The 18,139-nt window shown below is 39.9% G+C and overlaps 1 protein-coding gene across 3 annotated transcripts in view; it reads left to right on the top strand.

Moving 5' to 3' along the window:
• The window catches only part of ksr2 (kinase suppressor of ras 2), a 123,126-nt gene that overhangs the window by 2,282 nt on the left and 102,705 nt on the right, over positions 1-18,139 (top strand). For all 3 annotated transcript variants that reach the window (XM_070963668.1, XM_070963669.1, XM_070963667.1), the window contains exons 2-3: positions 10,686-10,826; positions 11,683-11,833. In XM_070963668.1, the coding sequence (XP_070819769.1) occupies positions 10,686-10,826; positions 11,683-11,833 (292 nt within the window). The remainder of the gene's footprint in view (positions 1-10,685; positions 10,827-11,682; positions 11,834-18,139) is intronic.

Here is an 18,139-nt window from a genome sequence, read left to right as displayed (position 1 = left end):
AAAGGGGCAGACTGCTTTTGGGAGAGCAGGAGAGGGTCTAAATTTATGTTTCATTCCAGCCTTCCTTGGCAATATTGGGGATAGTTACATAAATTGTTCTATTAAAAGGGGTTTTATTAATGTGTCCAGTGATGGTGCCCTTTAAGAAGATATTATCCTTTAAAAGGTGACGACAAGTACGAACAAAATTTGCAGTGACACCTATGTGCGTAGGGAAAGGTACCATACAGAGTTTTTGACCACTGTTGATGCTGTGGAGTGTTGTAATGAGGTTGCATTGTTTGTATCACTCTTTACCAGATGGCACGCCAGGAGCGGGAGGGGTGATGTGAAACACACTCCTTGGGACTGCCGAGGGCAGTAACGCATGGTAGCGGTGTGCCTAAGAAGAGTTAGGGGAAGCTAGAGTAGACAATACAGGTTTCAAAACATTCATAAGTTATTCATCTGTTTATACCTGATCTATTGCATTACATGCTAGAAATATAATGTGTTGGGGGCGTTGCTGCCTTTGTTATACATCACAATAGTGGAACATCTGGCTTCACTTTGTATACATACCATAATTCTTCAAAGTGACACCGTGCTCTGCAGCAACATTTCCTCAACATAATAATTTCGCCTCACACCTACTACTACACCTTCATTGTTTCTACAGAGTAAGCAAAGTCAGATATCATCTTATGAACTCTTTGCAGCTAAGTTTTGTCCCTCTACATGTCCCCATACCTCTCACGGTTGACATGTCATAGTTGTTTTTGATGCAGTAACACTAGCATTTAGCTGTGTGAACCCACAGTACAGTGTATTACTGAAAGTTGCAGTCTTGTTTTGTTACAATCCAAAGGAGGAACCAACATTTATGACAGGTATTTAACACGGTCCTGCAGCAAAGCACGTCCAGCATGTCCAGAATAATTATTATTTAAAGCTGCATTAACAGATTTCTGTAGCCATTTGGAGGGAAAATAATTCCTGACACAATGTTAAGCATACAGTATTATCTTACAAGTTGTTATAGATGAAGCAGAATGTTGCCTGTTTACACCTCCAGCAGACATAGAGGGACATTTGCTCTCATTTGAATGCCTCTTGGTGAATATCACTCCAGTCTTCCCTTTTTCTTTGCTCTGTTCTGGTCTCCATCAGCTCCTGAGAAGAATATCTGGTTCCAGCTCGTAGTGTCTCTCTGTTGTTTTATTGCTAGGCACACAGCGCACAGTGGGTTTGTCAGTGCTGTTTTGCAGATGTGTCCTGCAGCTGCAGGAGGACAGACTTTGTGGGCCTTTCGTATCACACATAGTCATTCGATTAATATCAAATCATTGATAACTGTGGTTTTAAACTGTGTGTCAAATTTCACATCTCTGGTGCTGGTGGTCCAGTATTACCACTCCTTGTGTCCAAGTAGTGAGTCCCCAAGGACTATTAATGTCCCAGCTTATGTCCCATCGATGGTTGCCCTTTTCTCTCTCTCCCTTGATAACTGCTTATGATGCCATAGTGATGACTTGGACTTGTTGCAGGCATCCTAAAGCTTTAAATAACACATTAACAATGAATGTTGAAGCAAAGCTTCACCTCTTCAGCTGCGTTGTTAAGTTAATGCTGACCACGCTGTAGCACTCTTCACAACACACTTGTGGGAGAAGAAGAAAGCAAAATTGTAGTTGTTTTATATGCTACTAGAACATTCACAGTGCTTGAATACAGTCAGTGACCACATTTTTATTAAGTGTGTGCCCACCTGACAAAATAATAGAAACACCAATATGGATTCAGGTCAGAGTGAGATATTTTGGTAGTCACGTATTGTTGTGGGCTGCTGTTCTTCAGCGGTTAAATTTAAGACACAAAAACATATTTTATCAATACACAGGAGCCAATATAGAGATGGCTACTGCCAAAACTGGGCCTGGATAGAACAGCATATCTGTTTGCCGTTTGTATTATTTGGTTCTGTGAGATTTTTCTCTACACAACTTAAATAAACTAATATGTGAAAGAAATCCTCAACAGAAAGAAACAAGTATCAGAAATGAATGAGAACAAAAGAAAACACACTCAAAAGTTAATTGACAAATGCAACAAAGGAGTTACCCCTGAGAACTGTCTAATCTTCCTCAAATCCTCTGAGTTGGAGAGCCTTTCAGAATGGCATTGCTCTTATTGCCTCAGCGACAAATGAGTTGTACACCACGGGCTTTGATCAGGATTGCATTGACGTCAGCCATACGCAAGGCCTTCCTCGTTAACCTGTCCTGATCTTTAAAGAGTGTGTGCATGGGAGATTCCTCTACGACATCTCTGTTTTCAATCTCTATAATTAACCCAAAGGACCCAGATTGCACCTCAGACACAATCTGTTAGAGGCGTTGAGTGCTGACCTTGCTTTAGCCAGCAGCTTTACCAAGAATAGCAGCCTATATCATTACCTGGATGAAGTGTTAGTACTGGTTTCCATTATTATAATTATGCATTGTCAGCGGTATCCCTTGGATACACTGGATTGATCAACGTATATGATGAGTGATCCTTTCTTTGTGGCTCGTGATAGAGCGTGACATGTGATCCAGTTACTTATTTAATATAACAGAGATGAGAGCAGGTCAAAGCAACTGTTGTTATTCATTCATATTCGAGTATATGAGATGGGCTTTACAATATTTGAACAAGACATGTCAGCATCAGCTTTTTGTTTTTGCTTCAAAGGGAGAACCATGGTGTCTTTCTGCTCACGAGTCAGAAGATCAAAGGCTATGAGCAACAGTTAAAACACTGTTGCGCAGAAGGTCAAAGGATTCATTGTACTCAAAGCAAACTAGGCCATGCTAAGTGTTGTCCAACATGTCCAAAGGCAGGTGTTTATTCCTGTTTCCAGTAGAAGCCTATGTTAAAACCTCCTCTTGTCTGAATCTCAGTTTTACATCCCTGTGCATCTGAGCAATGGCTGTGTAGTAAGGGCAGGATTGTTGCATCTGATGTATGATCATCTTTTGAGTTGATATGATGGACTTGTGAGCCAACAGTTGCTTATTGACACATCCACAAGTTTTGGAGCAGCATTATCTGTCATTTGGAGTCGTCATGGGAGTCCACTCTACTTTTAGCTGTGTTTTTGGTCTCTACCAACTCCTGTGGGAAATATCTGCCTCTTTAGCTGCTAAATGCTCCACTATTTTCACCAGCGTGTTGCTAACTGTGTTGTCCTGCAGTTTGGCATTGAGCAACAGTGTACAGTGGGTATTTAGAGCTTTTCCACTGAAAACTGCCTGCTGAAAATGATGCCGTGAGAGCAGTGAGAGTGAATTAAAACAGTAAAGTTGTTGGCTGGACAGATAAACAATGAGCTCAAGGTTGCTATTAAGCTCTAGAAAGCTGAGAGAAACTGCAGATTCAGGTTTTCAGATTCAGAGTCAGATTTCACGTCATTTGATACATTGCTATTATGTATATTTGTGACAAGTACTACTACCTGAATGGTTGTGTAATGTCCTCTAGAAAAACTTTCAAGTTGTCATCAAGGTCTATTGACTTGCGTTATGGGAGGTTAATGGTTAAAGAGTCACTTTTTTCAAATATGTCTCTTGTGAGTTCCCCAACTTTATGTAAGTGCACTCCTGAATTCACTATGTAATATGCAGTCTCACAACCAATTGGCTATTATCTGATGAAAATTTACCATCCAAGGGCAACTTCCAGTGTTTTGGGGCTTCTGGTGTAGCCAGCGGATAACTGGATATCGGATGTCATTGTTGAGTCCGATTTGCAACTTCAGATGCAAAGCTAAGCTTTCAGCTAATCTCTATTAACAGATATCAGCATATGAATGCAGATAACAAATAAAATAAAAAGCTAAATTGTCATCAGACAATGGGTTGGTGGTTTCTGAGATTACATTTTTACCTGCATGCAACCAAAGCCTGCTCATTGGTCGATGCTCTTCGTACTAAAAATGGAAACCACAACACTTCTGATATCAAATCTCGCCCCTTGCCTACAGACTCTGTATTCATATTCAGACATCTGTTTATAGAGATTATGTAATATGTGACTGTTTGTAAAACTACACTGGTTTATCTGTCTCATTGTTGAATGTTGAACAAAGCATAACAAATTCCAGGGTGCTGCAATTTAACACTAGCAATGAGACCATGAAAAATGTTTTCTTGGTGTATGAGGCCCCTTCAAGTTTATGAATCTGCCTTAAATGAATAGTTTTCTTGAAGATCTAACACCTGTCTATTGTACAGCAGAGCAATAAGAATGGCTTGATGTGATGATGATGTGATGCTAAACTATTAATTACCACAGTCTGCTACAGGTCAGTGTACTAAATTTGTGTGCTGTGCTACCAGTTAAAGAATTGCTGTTTTAAAGTACAATGTAATAGTAAATGTGTACATAAGTTACATTAGTTTTAGTTGTGCCTTTACCTGAACTGAAGTGAAATTCACAAATTACACCAACCTTTGCTGAAAGCTTGAATGATTGCTGTAAGTACAGGACAGGCTCAGATAAAGCTGGTGTGGTAGTTATCATCTGCTGTACATTCATTAAGTGTTCCAGTTGATCTGGATTAACTGTGAGTGTAGCAGTTGTGAAGAGGTCAATTTAGCTCATGTCTCAAATGGGAATAGCACCATATAGCACCATCAAGAGTCTTCTTAAAGGAAGATCCCATCATTTTAAGGAATTTACTGGTTCTGCTTTGGAAGCACACATAAACAGAAAAAGATCCTTTATAGCTCCTGTTTGTAAAAGACAGTATCAGAAAACTGCATCTAGGACTCTTAACATGAACAGAAACAGTTTTTTTTTTTTAGATAAGCTTGAAGAAAATTAAGCGGGTAAGATCTGCAAAGTGCCTTCAGTCGCAATCAGATCTGGTGAAATTGCGTTTAGTTACTGTGATTGTCAAAGATAGGACTGACTTCCTCATGATCTACCAATCCACTTTCAAACCTAAAAACTGTCTCCTAAGCCTTTGATAGATCAATTTCTTAACTTTACCTTGATGCATTTTCAGCCTAATCATCTTTTAATCCCTTTGAAGAACATGGATCTGACCAACCACGTCCACCTTAGACTCTAATCGATGTCCATGTGCTTTAAGACACAGGAGACAGGCTCGACGTCTTGTCCAGAAAGCACCGATTGTTACATGTTGATGGTGAGAAAATGCAAGCGGAAGGATTCTGCATGTCTAGCAGTCTGTGCCGGCAGAGACAGAAGGTAAAGATAGCAAAGTGTAAAAAACACAGATAATTTTCAGCTCGTGGTGTGCTATTGTTAGCCTGCTAGCCCTAGCAGCTTATGCTTGTACACCTGCCCACAGTACAGTATGTTCAGTCCCTTCTGGGTTTCACCACAGCAAGGGAGTAAACTTTGCTTTGCCAAATCTACTCTGAATGGAGCTTTAGGATGGCAATGTCACTTGGTGCTTGGTGTTACACGTTAGATCAGTGGCCACATGCCACGTCCTTCCCTTCTTCTTCTTCTTGAGTGCTTGGTGTAAACAAAACTTTTTTCAAGTTCTCCTCTCTCCTCTCCCCTGTACCTCTGTAGAACTCTGCTCTGTGTTTATTCAAGTAAGGCCTAACCCCACTTGATACTGTGTTTCTTTATAATGGCAGCTTTCTCTTTGCAGGGCAGACAGAGAGAGGTCACATTAATCTCCACAAAGAGCATAACCTCTCTTGAAACTGGCCATTCTGCAGGACAACCTTCATTTCAGGTGTAGAGAGAGACATTTTGGTGTCAGGTGCTGCTGGTTTTAGCTGATGTTGACGAGCTGCAGAGTCAGGAGCAGCTTGCTAAATGTAAAATAAAATTGCACAAATGATGTTACAATTAATTAATGGATTTTATTTGTGAAATTAAAGTGTGTGTGTGTGTGTGTGTGTGTGTGTGGGGGGGGGGGGGGGGGGGGGGTCTAGATTTTGAATCCTTTTGTGAGCATGGTTTGAAATAAAATCTACACATGTCGCCTTATGAAGTTGTTTTCAGTTCCAACCCCCAGGCCAGTATTTTGTGAGCCGTGTTTTAGCCTTTCTATGTCTCACCGTTACTTCTGTCTGCTAATGGTACAAACAAACTTATACACACTGGCTGGATGGCTGAAAACATTTGGTATATTGCCAGAGAGATGACCTAATAAACTCACTTCACAATGCACAAACAAACTGACATAAACAACTCAAAGAGTCTACAGCCACTCTAGACTAAGATAATGAACGAGGGAGGCTGCGCTTTGGCACTGTTGTGTTGAGCTAAATGCTAACGTGCTAACGTGCTCACAGTGACAATACTGACATGGTGATGCTCATGATATCGACCATGCTATCTTTATTTTATTTTTATCAAGTTTTTTTGAACATCATCTGCTACAATGACGTGAAATGGCCTGTTGTGGTTGGTCCAGACTTCACACATGATAGTAGCCTAATATATGTTGTCTTTGAAGAAGGGGAAACATTTTCTTAGCCTTTATTATGTGGTTCAAAGTTAATTTTACTAATTAGAAATACAAGTTAAGAAAATATATGTTCTCCCAGTCATTTAGGATGGGCCAGTCATAGAAGTGGGCAGACCCAGGTCCATTAGGCACACCCACAGCGCTGCACCTGTGGCAATGTCATTGGTTTAGCAGGTGTTTGGTCATAACATCAAAGTGTTTGGTTAGATCAGAGGTTCACCAAAGTGAGTACAATGAATCCTGAGGAGGACATGCATGTCTGAACCAAATGTTCATCCATTATTTGTTGAGATATTTCACTCCGGACCAAAGTGGCGACAGCTTGAGACAGACATCACCGTCCCTTGAGCAAAAAGAAATGTAGGATCAGTTCACAGAACCTAAATGATCTATAAGGGTAACTTTTTCAGAACAGCATACTTTGATGATAAAAGTATTGTTTGAAAAGTCTCACTCTTTCTCATACTTTTACATTTGCACTGAATACCAGTCGCTTTATATATACAATGTTGTGCTGTCGTAACATATGGCAACGTATATTTTAAGTAGCATGAGACTTGTAATGTGAGAATATGATATACAGTAAGAAGTCAGCACATCCAGCCAGGATAAATGCGTGTTTCTCTGTAGGTGTGGACTGAGCAGTCGCCTTATCGGACAGAGTGTTAGCAGCCGTGGGCAGCTGCTGTAGGGTTTTCTGCATTCAGAGGTGACTTGCGAGTCCCTCCTCCACTGGTTTCTACTTTGGTATGCACTGATGTAGGCCAGCGCTGTCTAATTTCTAGCAGTCACTTTGTAGGTGTATGCTTGGAATGGGGCCATCCGAAATGTATCATCCTTAAATCTTCAAGCATCACGTCACCCTCTGTGGACCTCTTTCTACCATCGTTTTCAATCAGACCTTCAGCTCAGAATTGCTTCACTACAAACATACTTGCTGTAGCTCTTGTTTAAGACTTAAGTACAGTCAGAACAAATAAGAAATATCTGTCTTCTGCATGTGAGTCGTTCATGCTGGAATGAGAAATGTCGATGGAAAGATGTCTGTCAAATTTGTTGAAGAACACCTGTCAGTCTTGCAGTTATCTCATCCTTTAATCATTTGCTTTGGCTGCTCGTCTATGTGCAGCACACTGCTCAAAATAAATAGTAAAAGTCGCCATGTTTTCAGAACAGAAAAATGTTAACTGTGTGGGATTCGACTGTTAGAAAGGGACACAACATGTACACATTGTCCAAAAAAACGTCCCTTTCTAACTGTGTGGGATTCAACTGTTAGAAAGGGACGTGTTTTTGGAAAAGACTATTAGTGTTAGCAAGATATAAGCAGGGGTGGAAGATCAGATCATGTTCTAAAGCAAATGTGTGAATACCACAGTATAAAATCCTCAGAGACATGGTTTCAGCGGGTCTCATATTAATAATATTAGATTATTGTTACTGATGCATTAATGTCTAAGTAACATTTTACCATTATAGATGCCCGTGGTGCAGCTAAATGTGACTGCTTTGTACTGTATACTCTCTGGTATTTTAATCTATAAATCATCTGTGAAGTAACTTATAACTCACAGTGGAGGAAATAAGTAGTGTAAGTAGAGTAGAAGTAAAGAGTTGTATAAAATAGAAAACAGGAAATGTAGTACATCAGTACATCTTTATTCTGTATTTGAATTATCTGTATTGTCTGTAGTTTTGTGATAACAGGATGCCTTTATGTTACCCTACAATGTTTGCATAAAGTATATGTGTTATCATAATACATGTGATTAATTTACGTCAGAGCTTTCTTTTCATGCCTCTTTCTACTTCTACTTTCTACATTTTTGAAGGAAATATTGTATTTTTCACTTCACTACAATTCATAAACATTTACTTTGCAAATTAAGACTTTTGCATGAAGCTTGCCAGCTTATAAAATATGATGTTGTAAATGAAACTAGCCAATACAAAGTATATACAAGTACAGCTGAAATGATTAGTCGGTTGGTTGATTGATTGACAAAAAATAAATTGGCTACTATTTAGATAGATAGATAGATAGATAGATAGATAGATAGATAGATAGATAGATAGATAGATAGATAGATAGATAGATAGATAGATAGATAGATAGATAGATAGATAGATAGATTCAACTATAATGAAAATAATTATTAGTTTCAGTCCTATATTAAATAGTTTAAATTAAAATTTCATTAATGCATCAGTAATACTAATCTAACGGTATGATATATGGCAGTGTAACAGTCACAGTCACACTCTGCATAAAGTACTTTCACCTGTAATACTTCTTGGTCATACTTACTTAGGTTACATTTTCAATGCAGTATTTTTTCTTGTAGCAGAGTATTTTAACAGTGTGGTACTCTTATTCTGAACACTTCCTCCTTCATTGGCTCTGCGGTCACTGCACTCTCCTTCTCTCTAAGATCTATTTCCCAAGAAAATAGCTGAATGTTTTGATAGTCTTTACACATGAAACTGAAAAGTACATTTACTGGCTCACTTGAATGATCACCTTTGTCTTTAAGGAATTGATATAGTGATCGGCAGATTAGATCATTTAAATGATTCAAACCGTTCCCTTCTCTGGAGTTATTGGTTGGTTGGTTGGTTGGTTGGTTGGTTGGTTGGACAGTTGGTTTAATTTTTTCTCAACAAGTCTCCTGCTGTCACCGTTTTCATTAGTGTTTGTTGGTTCAGCATGAAATGTGTTTTGTAGTGCCCTCTTGTTACTTGTGATAAGAGACAAACACGCATTCAGCATGTGAATGCAGTGGCTGTAAACTGTTTACATGGCAGCATAATTTAAAGGTTGAGTAACTCAAAGGTGTTAATAGTATTATGGTTACACTGATTATCACAAGATGAAATACTGTGATAATCATGTTAATTGTGAGTGTGCATGGCATTGTTCTGCAGGGCCAATAAAACCTGAGGGAAATACAGTGAGAAGGATTTCCTTGAATCCATAAAAGTTTTTTTTTTTTTTTTTTTTTTTTTGGCAAAAGCATGTTTCCCCTCTGACAGCATCGCTACAGATGCTGCAAGAAGTGTATTGGAGATTTATTATGCTTGCATAAATAACTGTTACCAAAAGACATTTAACACCAGGTCTGATGAAGTTTGTGTGCCAGCAGTTTCAGCGATAATCATGCCCAAGAGCAGAGCCAGATAAGTTACATTCAAGATCCAAACTGCTTTGTAAGTAATATTGGGTTTTGAGAAATGAGATGAGTCACTGAACAGGAGTGCTGTGTTACAGTAACATTATGTAAAAGTAGGAGTAACTGTAAATAAGTAAACACATTAGAGTAATACACTTGGGACTATTTACAGTATGTTCATTAAAGCAGCAGCAGCCTAGCTGTGAATTGATATTGATGGTGCTGTCCATGGTGCTGAAGTAGCAGACTGATTTAAAAGTGTCTGTTTCTCTCTCAGTCCTCCCCATCTGTCAGTTTCATCTTGGTTCAATCATATTCTCTAAACTATAAATACTCAATTCTATACTATATTGTAACCTATGTACTCTGTAGAGTATTGCCAACTTCATGCCAACTTCATGAGCAAAGTGACAAGTAGCAGAAACTACATCTCCAGACCAAAGCCACAGCTGGAACACAATATTTTAGGAGCGACAAAGCCTCAACAGCAACGTCTATGTCCAGACACAAAGTCAGGGTGATGTACTGAGCTCACCGCCGACAGATTTCTGTGGGAACTCTTTTCTTCCAACGTTGAAATCACACATGCAAAAATGAATTCACATATACTGTACAGTCTGCACAGTGTTGAAGGCAAGCAAGCTTTTTAAACTTGTGTATACACTGCATATACAGTTGAACTTCCAGGAACGTATGCTTTGAGCCTACAGGAGCTCGCCAGTATGACTGCAGCTTTCAACCATTAGCTTCTGAGCAGCTCGCCTGGAGCAATCAGCCGCTGAGTGATCGTAGTAGCGCTGGTTGAGGGAACAGAGAGTGTTGCATGTATGTTCCCTGCGCTGGTTATTCAGGCTGTCCAGGCATTTCAGTGAATTTGCACTCTGCTGCTGCCTGTCAGGACAATAACAGCACAACTGTACACGCAGATTTCAGGTTATGCAGGAAAACATTATTTATTATTATATTTTGAACATTCTCAAAGGAAATGTAATGTATCTCCAGGCCTCTCTCACTGTATTCGTCCCTCTTGTTCTCAGGGGAAGTTGGTGAAGTACTTCAGCCGCCAGCTGTCCTGTAAGTGCAAAGTGGCCTTAGAGGAGCGCAGTGCCGAGCTGGAGGACTTCCCTCGCCTCGGCCACTGGTTCCGCATCGTCAACTTGAGGAAAGAGGTCACGCAGGTAATATGTCCTGCACTATCTTCCAGAGATAGTGACACTTATCTTCCAGAATTACCATGCAGGGATGTACTATATAATGGCACAAATGTAAATTCTGGTGTCTGATAATGTACAGGTGGGTGACAGAGAGTGCTGTCAAACAAGGTCTGTTTAACTGAGCTGTGATCTGATGACTGTGATGGCCTTATTATATGATTTACCTTCATTTTCATACTCCTCTAACCATCCACTGAATGCTTGTGTCTTACATGGAAGCAGTTTAGATTTGTTATTTTTCTCGCATATTTATTATATGTTATTTGATTTGTCAGCTCTCTGTATTCACCTGTTAAATCACCTTTTTTTTTTCTCTTAATCATTTACTTTGTTTTCTCTGTCAAGAAGCAGCAACTCCCACTGAAACCGCTGTAGGGTTTTAAGCTGCAGTTCCTCTATTGGCCACTAGATGCTGGCTTCAAGGAAACCCTTCAGAAACAAATGTCAACCAGGTTTTTCCACAGAAGATTACACTCTCAATAATTAATATCACATCTTTTAATCCTTTTTTTTTTTTTGCTGGTAATTTACAGAATAATTGAAAAATAATTCAGTTTTCAGGCATTTTTGCTTGTTTGACAGGTGTTTCTGTCTCATTTATTCAAGATTGTGGCAAACAAAAACTATGCCCTGAAGTCCCTGAAAAAAGGTTTCCCCACTGCTTCTTGTCACGAGGCTGCTTATTCTGTGTAACTCTAAATGTGTAACAGTAAATCAAGCAATCCATGTATTCAAATGAGATCTTAATGGTGTATGTGTGTCTCTGTGTGTATGTCATTATGTCTGTGTCATGGTGTTTGCATATGTGTGTGTTTTGTAGGAGATGATCCCAGGTGAGGTGACCCTGGAGGGCCTGCTGGAGATGAGCGAGGAGCAGGTGTGTGAGCTGCTGCAGAAGTTTGGTGCCAACGAAGAGGAGTGCGCCCGACTCAACGCCTCCCTCTCCTGCCTCAGAAAGGCCCACCAGCTCGGTAAGGGTCCCCCAGAAACACACAGAGATGAGCACACACACAAACACAGACACAGAAACACATTTAAATGTGCAAAATTGTAGTGGCCTTTAGAATTATCAACATTTACTATTTCTGTGTGAAAAATACATTGATTTTTTAATATAGAATTCTACCTACCTAGAAAAAAATTTGACATTTTTTTTTATAAAATTATAATCCTTTTACATGTTTTTCCCTGGTGATTGACCATATGATGAATGTACTGTTTGGTGATCACACATCTGACAGAAAGAAATTAACACTTAATGTTAATTGTGGGCAATAGTTTCAATCCAGACAATTTTTTTGTTGTTGTATCGCCATAATGTAATATGTGAAAAGGACAAAGTATATGATTGGTATAAAAAAAAGAAAAGAGGATCCTTCTGGTTGTTTCACACTAACATACAAATCATATATAGTACTTAACATTAGCTTTGACTCAGAATCATGGCATAAGGGTTTTTGATTGACTTTCTTCCAGGTTGCTGCTCATTGCCATCGCTTTATGATTAGAAGATGTTAAAATCAACTTGTGAAACAGCTGCTGAAGAGCAACTTGTTAGTTTTGCTTTTTAATTCCTTTTTTTAAATAATAGTTGTGGGGGCGGTTTATGCTTTTGTTAGTGTAGAGCAGAGAGCTGAAATGAGGGGACAGTGAGGGGATGACATGCAAGTGACCAGTGTGCAGAAAATAGCAACTTACTGAATATTATAAATAACTAAATCCTTCTAATGCTTTTCATAACAGGTGTGTTCAAGAACCAACAGCTGCCTACAAACCTACAGTATGGTTGAGAAACAGATGTGCAGTGATGTGAAATATTTACAATTTGTAGTTAATGAGCCAGAACATTCAAAGATGGTGAAGTGAAGCACAGTGAAAAAGCAGAAGGATGCTTGCTTACATCCTGCTGTATTCAGTAACAACCAACAATTACCCAGTGAGCCTGCTTGTGACTCTATATTATGTTTAAGGTGTGTTATAATATTGTTTATTAGTTCAGAGGAAGGGAATTGTTGTGAGGGTTTTTGAGAGAGAGATGACAAGAACAGGAGTGGAAAACAGCTGCGTGTTATCGATGTCTGTTTGCATGATGCATGTACTCTATTACAGTACAGGCCCCGGTGTGTAGTAAAGACTCACCATAACAGTGACAAGGACAGGCAAAAAAACAAAACGAATGAAACATAATTATCAAGAATATAAGGTGTATAAAATCAATATAGTATCAGTTATATTTGAAGTTTGATGATGTGAAATACTGCGATGGGTGCGATAGGAGAGTTAGTTGATACGTTACACACATATGACACAATGATCAATGTGATGATTAGGTCAGATCATAAATATAGTATATATTACCACAATATATATAGTCATTTATCATAAATGTAGTGTCCAGATGAAGGAGTCTGTGCCAGTGATGCAGATGCTGAATAAGAAAGCTTTGCTAAGAATAGACTTCATACATCCACGTGTATGTAATACATACAGGGTGCAGTTTGTTATCTCATGTCACTAAAAAAAGCCTAGTTCATTACTGATCTGTGATGTTATCATTGAATTAGACTGCCCTCACCAAAACCATTGTGCATCGGTAAGATGATGTTGTTTATGGACTAGATGAGAATTTACAGAATTCATCATCATTCAGAGGATGTGAACTGAAATGCAGCCTCAGTGTTCATATAGCTTTAAGTTTTTTCAGTTGTCATGACATACAGCGTGTTTCTCGTCGGTCTTTGCACTGGTGTTAATCTGCTGCCAGTCCTGGACAGAGTGTATTAGTCAGTGTGCCCAGACCTGTTTGAGTTTCTGTAGGTGGCACTGTTCTCTTCCTCTGCTTAGCCACAGTGCTTCAGTTCTTCTTTATTCTTCCCAAACTGAATCAGCGCTCCATCTGTTTAGAACAGCTTTCATGAGGTGGATAAATCACTATGATGTCGTTATGAATCGTCATGACAGCAATGGTTGATAGGATTTTAAAAGATTTGTGGGGTGTTACTTCAAATGTCTGTCATGTAGCCATGTGTAACAGTAATCATGTACAACAAAAATCTACAGTGACGAGGTTTGAACCCAAAAGCACAACTCAAGAGACGAGACAGGTAAAGTGAAAAAAGTTCAGTTACTAGTCGTCAGAAACAGGCAAAGGGATGAGGTGAAGGTCCAGACAGGCAGGCAGAGAAAAGACTGGTCCTCCGAGTAGCAGATAAATGGAAATTGGCCTGCACATAATGAGGAAGTGGTAACAGGTGTACAGATGGACAGCGGTGGTCAGGTGGTGGGGAAGGGTGGGAACAAAGAGGTTTGTATGGCAAAGGCAGCTTGTAAATGTGACACAAGAAACAGGCTGACGTGACAGTGTCAAACTGTCAAATGTGCAGCAAAAACTATGCATGATGGTCTTTTTGCTCCTTTGGCATCATTTCCAAACCACACAGTTTTTTTTTTTTTTTTAATTTTTTAATTTTTATAATAAGACATATTTATAGTGTTTCTATCAGCATTAACAGAGCATTGTCTTCATTTGGTGTCTTCACTCTGACATCTCCCTAACACTGTTTTTTTTCTTTCAATATTTTTTACATTTATTAGTACACAGAGCCTACGTTTACACTTAGGGAAAACGCATATGTTTTCATGCGGTTTGGCCTCTCGTTTACACGCAAACGCCGTTTTTTTCACGGAAAACGATCATTTTTAAAAACTCCGGCCAAAGTGGAGATTTCTGAAAACGCCGGTTATGTGTTGGCGTATAAACAGGGTTAAACGGCGTTTTAGGTTCTGAAACGTCACAACATGCGACTGAAAATACTTAACGTCATGTGAGCGACCTATGTTTACAGTCTCGTCCATAGGTTTGGCATAGTTATGATGCGCTCGACAGCGTATTTATCCGGGTTCATGTAAACGACAACATTTTTGAAAACGATGTTGTGTGCACGATGTTATTTTTGAAAACGGAGGGGCTCAAATATCCGTTTTCCAAAACACCCTGCTACGTGTAAACGTAGAGTTTGGTGACTGCACATTGCTGTTTATCTTCTAACCACATTCAACCTGAGCAGAGCTCTCATCAGCCACACTAAGTGAAAACACCTGTGGGTGTTTAAGAACCCTTTAATGAACATATTTATTCTATTATCCTGCAGTGTTTTCATCCACAACGGCCCAATTTACTTAACACAGTGACTGGTTTGAACCAGTTGTTTTAGGTGAATTACAAATGTGCATATTTTTACCATTACAGTACTTTATTATGCAGACCTACACTGTATTTCAAATTCCTGAAATATTCCAAAAAAATTCCAAATTTGCATTGTAAATTTCTACTCTACATGCTACTGTAAGCTAATCACTGCCTGACTGTAGCTCCATTCTTAGCACACAGGCATGAGGCTGGTACTGATCTTTTCATCCAACTGTCGGCAAGACAGATGTCAAACATGTCCTTTAATTCATGGTTTTCAACCTCTGTATGTGGCAAGGAAACTATATAAATATTTGCCTTTGTTCATGTATGGTGTTCATGCGCAACATGTTGAAGCATTTTATTTTATTAAGCATTTGTCAAACTGCAGAGGTTTTTATGTTAGTAAATGTTGCTTACAAGGGAGCACATAGTAAATTCAATGGTAAATGGCTGCATTGATATAGTGCTTTTATGCAACCTGCTATGCAGTCATTCACACACACACTTACACACCGTTATGATGGTATTTCTACAAATAATTTCACAAGAAAGCTTGGATCAGGTGATGTTTTGATGCTCTGTATGTGTGTGTGTGTGTGTGTGTGTGTGTGTGTGTGTGTGTGTGTGTGTGTGTGTGTGTGTGCGCACGCTCATGTATTACTCACGTTGTGGGGACAAAAATCAGTTTACACAGTCACATGTGGGGACAAAATACAGATTCAGATACAGATTAGGTTTAGGGTTAGCAATAGGCAAATAGTGCTTATGGTTAGGATTAGGGTAAGTCTCCAGGAAATGAATTTAAGTCTATGTAAGGGAGTGAAGTGATGAAAACGGCTGTGTGTGTGTGTGTGTGTGTGTGTGTGTGTGTGTGTGTGTGTGTGTGTGCGCGCGCGCGCGCGTGTGAAGGACCCATATATCAGGCATTTCTCTCCTGTGTTGCTGCTCAAAACCACATTTTTAGATTATGGACTGACTTCATGAAGTGGCTTTTCCAAACAGCCGGGACTTATGAGGGCATTTTCTGTTGAATGCACTGCTTTTGTTTCATGGTTGCACACCAGGTGGCGTCACAGACCGCACTTTGTTTTCAGCCTGTCAGGTCAAAGCTTTTGTAATGATGAAAGTGAACCAGAAGGGGGCAGTAGATCATCACTAAAACTGGGTTGGTAGGTTTAATAACAACCTTTAGTAAACCCGTTTGATAACATATCTGTTTCTCCTCTTCTCCCACACACACACACGCTCTCTCACACACACACACACACACGCATGCACACACTTAAACACTGTTCTGTTACAGATGTCATTTCAGAAGGAAGGTTTGGCCAAACAATTAAGCAAATTAACTTGAGTAGTTTTTCTTCAGTGTGTCCTCAACAAGACTGTGCTTTATTAAGTGTTTTATTAGAGGAGCTTTAAATTGGCTGTTCTTCAAAGCATTTGTTGATTTTTTGAGAAAAGAATACGCATTCAGACAAACAGGTTTTTTACAGCGGGCTCTTTGTGATTCTGCAGGTGCTCAGCTGCCCTCTCAAAATATCCACACCTCTCTGTTGGTCCCTGTGCTCATTTGTCAGACTGCAGGAGTAGCTCGCCTTCCTGCATGCTCCTCCAACTTCTCTCCTATCTGTCTGTCTCATCGGCTTCATTGGGGATGGAGGTGGATGTTGTCCAGAAAGACAGACATATAGTCAGGCAGACGCCCCCTGCCAGAGTCCGTCAGACAGCCCGATGCCTCAAGTCCAGATGGGTTCAGACCAGTCAGGCTTCAGGCGTCTCTGGAGACCAGCTCTCTTTGGACCTTGGCTGTGTTCATGCTGTATCTAAATGAAAAGATGTCCCAATTTTGATTCCCCCCCCCCCCCCCCACACACACACCACCTTGCACCTGAGGGGTAATTGCAATGAATGCAAAATATTTGGATATGATAGTATATTAATCTCTTGCCATTTGTCTGAGAAAATGGTCAGCATTGAGAGTCAGTGAGACAAATAATAATAAATAGATCTAATTAAAGTTCCTTAAGGGAGGAAGTACCTCAATTCAGTCAAAACACAAAGGTAGAAATTCACACCATTTACCATTACGTTTAGCCCATATTGGTGTTGATCGTGGACTTTTGTGACCTGATGCTGAAAAGCGCTGAAATTGTCACAATTTTTCAGATTATCCACTCAAGATCAGCTAGTTCTTTCTGGAGCTTTCAGCTGCATCTCACCTTCTCCATTAGATGGAGATGCCTCAGTTGTCATGACCTAAGCGTGGAACCTGGTAACCCCGGTTTCTGGTCAAAGATTTAATGCGAACGACCTGCTTGATCTTTCTCCAGCTGTCCACTGACCCTTGCCCGCTGACCTTTGACCCCTTCCTGATTAGTTTTGATTTTGTTCTGGTGATCACACACAAATAATGTTGTCTGTTTCCTGTGTTCACGTACTGTGGTGTTAAAGTGATCTCCTTGCCACTTGAACATTCTGTTTGCGGTTATGTCTGCGGTTTGTCCATCCATCTGTGCTGTTCCTGTGAGGAACCTTGAATATCTTGAGGGAATTTCCGTTTCATTTGTACTCGGGGAAGAACTGATTTGGTGGTCGGAGGTCACTGTGACCACACAAAACACATTTTTGGGCCACAACTCAGTAATTCATGTGTTAGTCATAACAAAATTTCACACAAATGTCTCATAGGATAAAATGAAGTGGTGACATTTTGTGTCCAAAGGGTCAAAGGTCGACTTCACTTTTCCACACTTTTCTGGCCGTTACTCAACACCAAGAGAAGGAGAGATTGTGGCCTTTTCACGTTTGGTCAGATACTGAATTGGTGACCACGTTGAAACTGTGATGATTGTGTAGATCTGTAAACAGCAACTCAAAGGCTGGCAGAGGCACAAAACAGTTGTCCTTCTGTGTTTGTTCCCTGTGTACCTCTTATTCGTCTCTTCTTCCTGTCTTCCTGTTTATTGTTTATCATCAGCCTCTCTTCTTCGACCATTGCCTCAACCGTACTCCCATCCCTCCCTCCCCTCTCTCTCTCCCTGACTCTCCAAAGGCAAGGTCTGGCCACATAGAGCCACTAATG

This window comes from Chaetodon trifascialis, chromosome 6 (assembly GCF_039877785.1).
Source record: "Chaetodon trifascialis isolate fChaTrf1 chromosome 6, fChaTrf1.hap1, whole genome shotgun sequence".
NCBI classification, from domain to species: Eukaryota; Metazoa; Chordata; class Actinopteri; order Chaetodontiformes; family Chaetodontidae; genus Chaetodon; species Chaetodon trifascialis.
The sequence above is the reverse complement of the archived record's forward strand: the minus strand, read 5'-3'. Positions and strand labels throughout refer to the sequence as shown.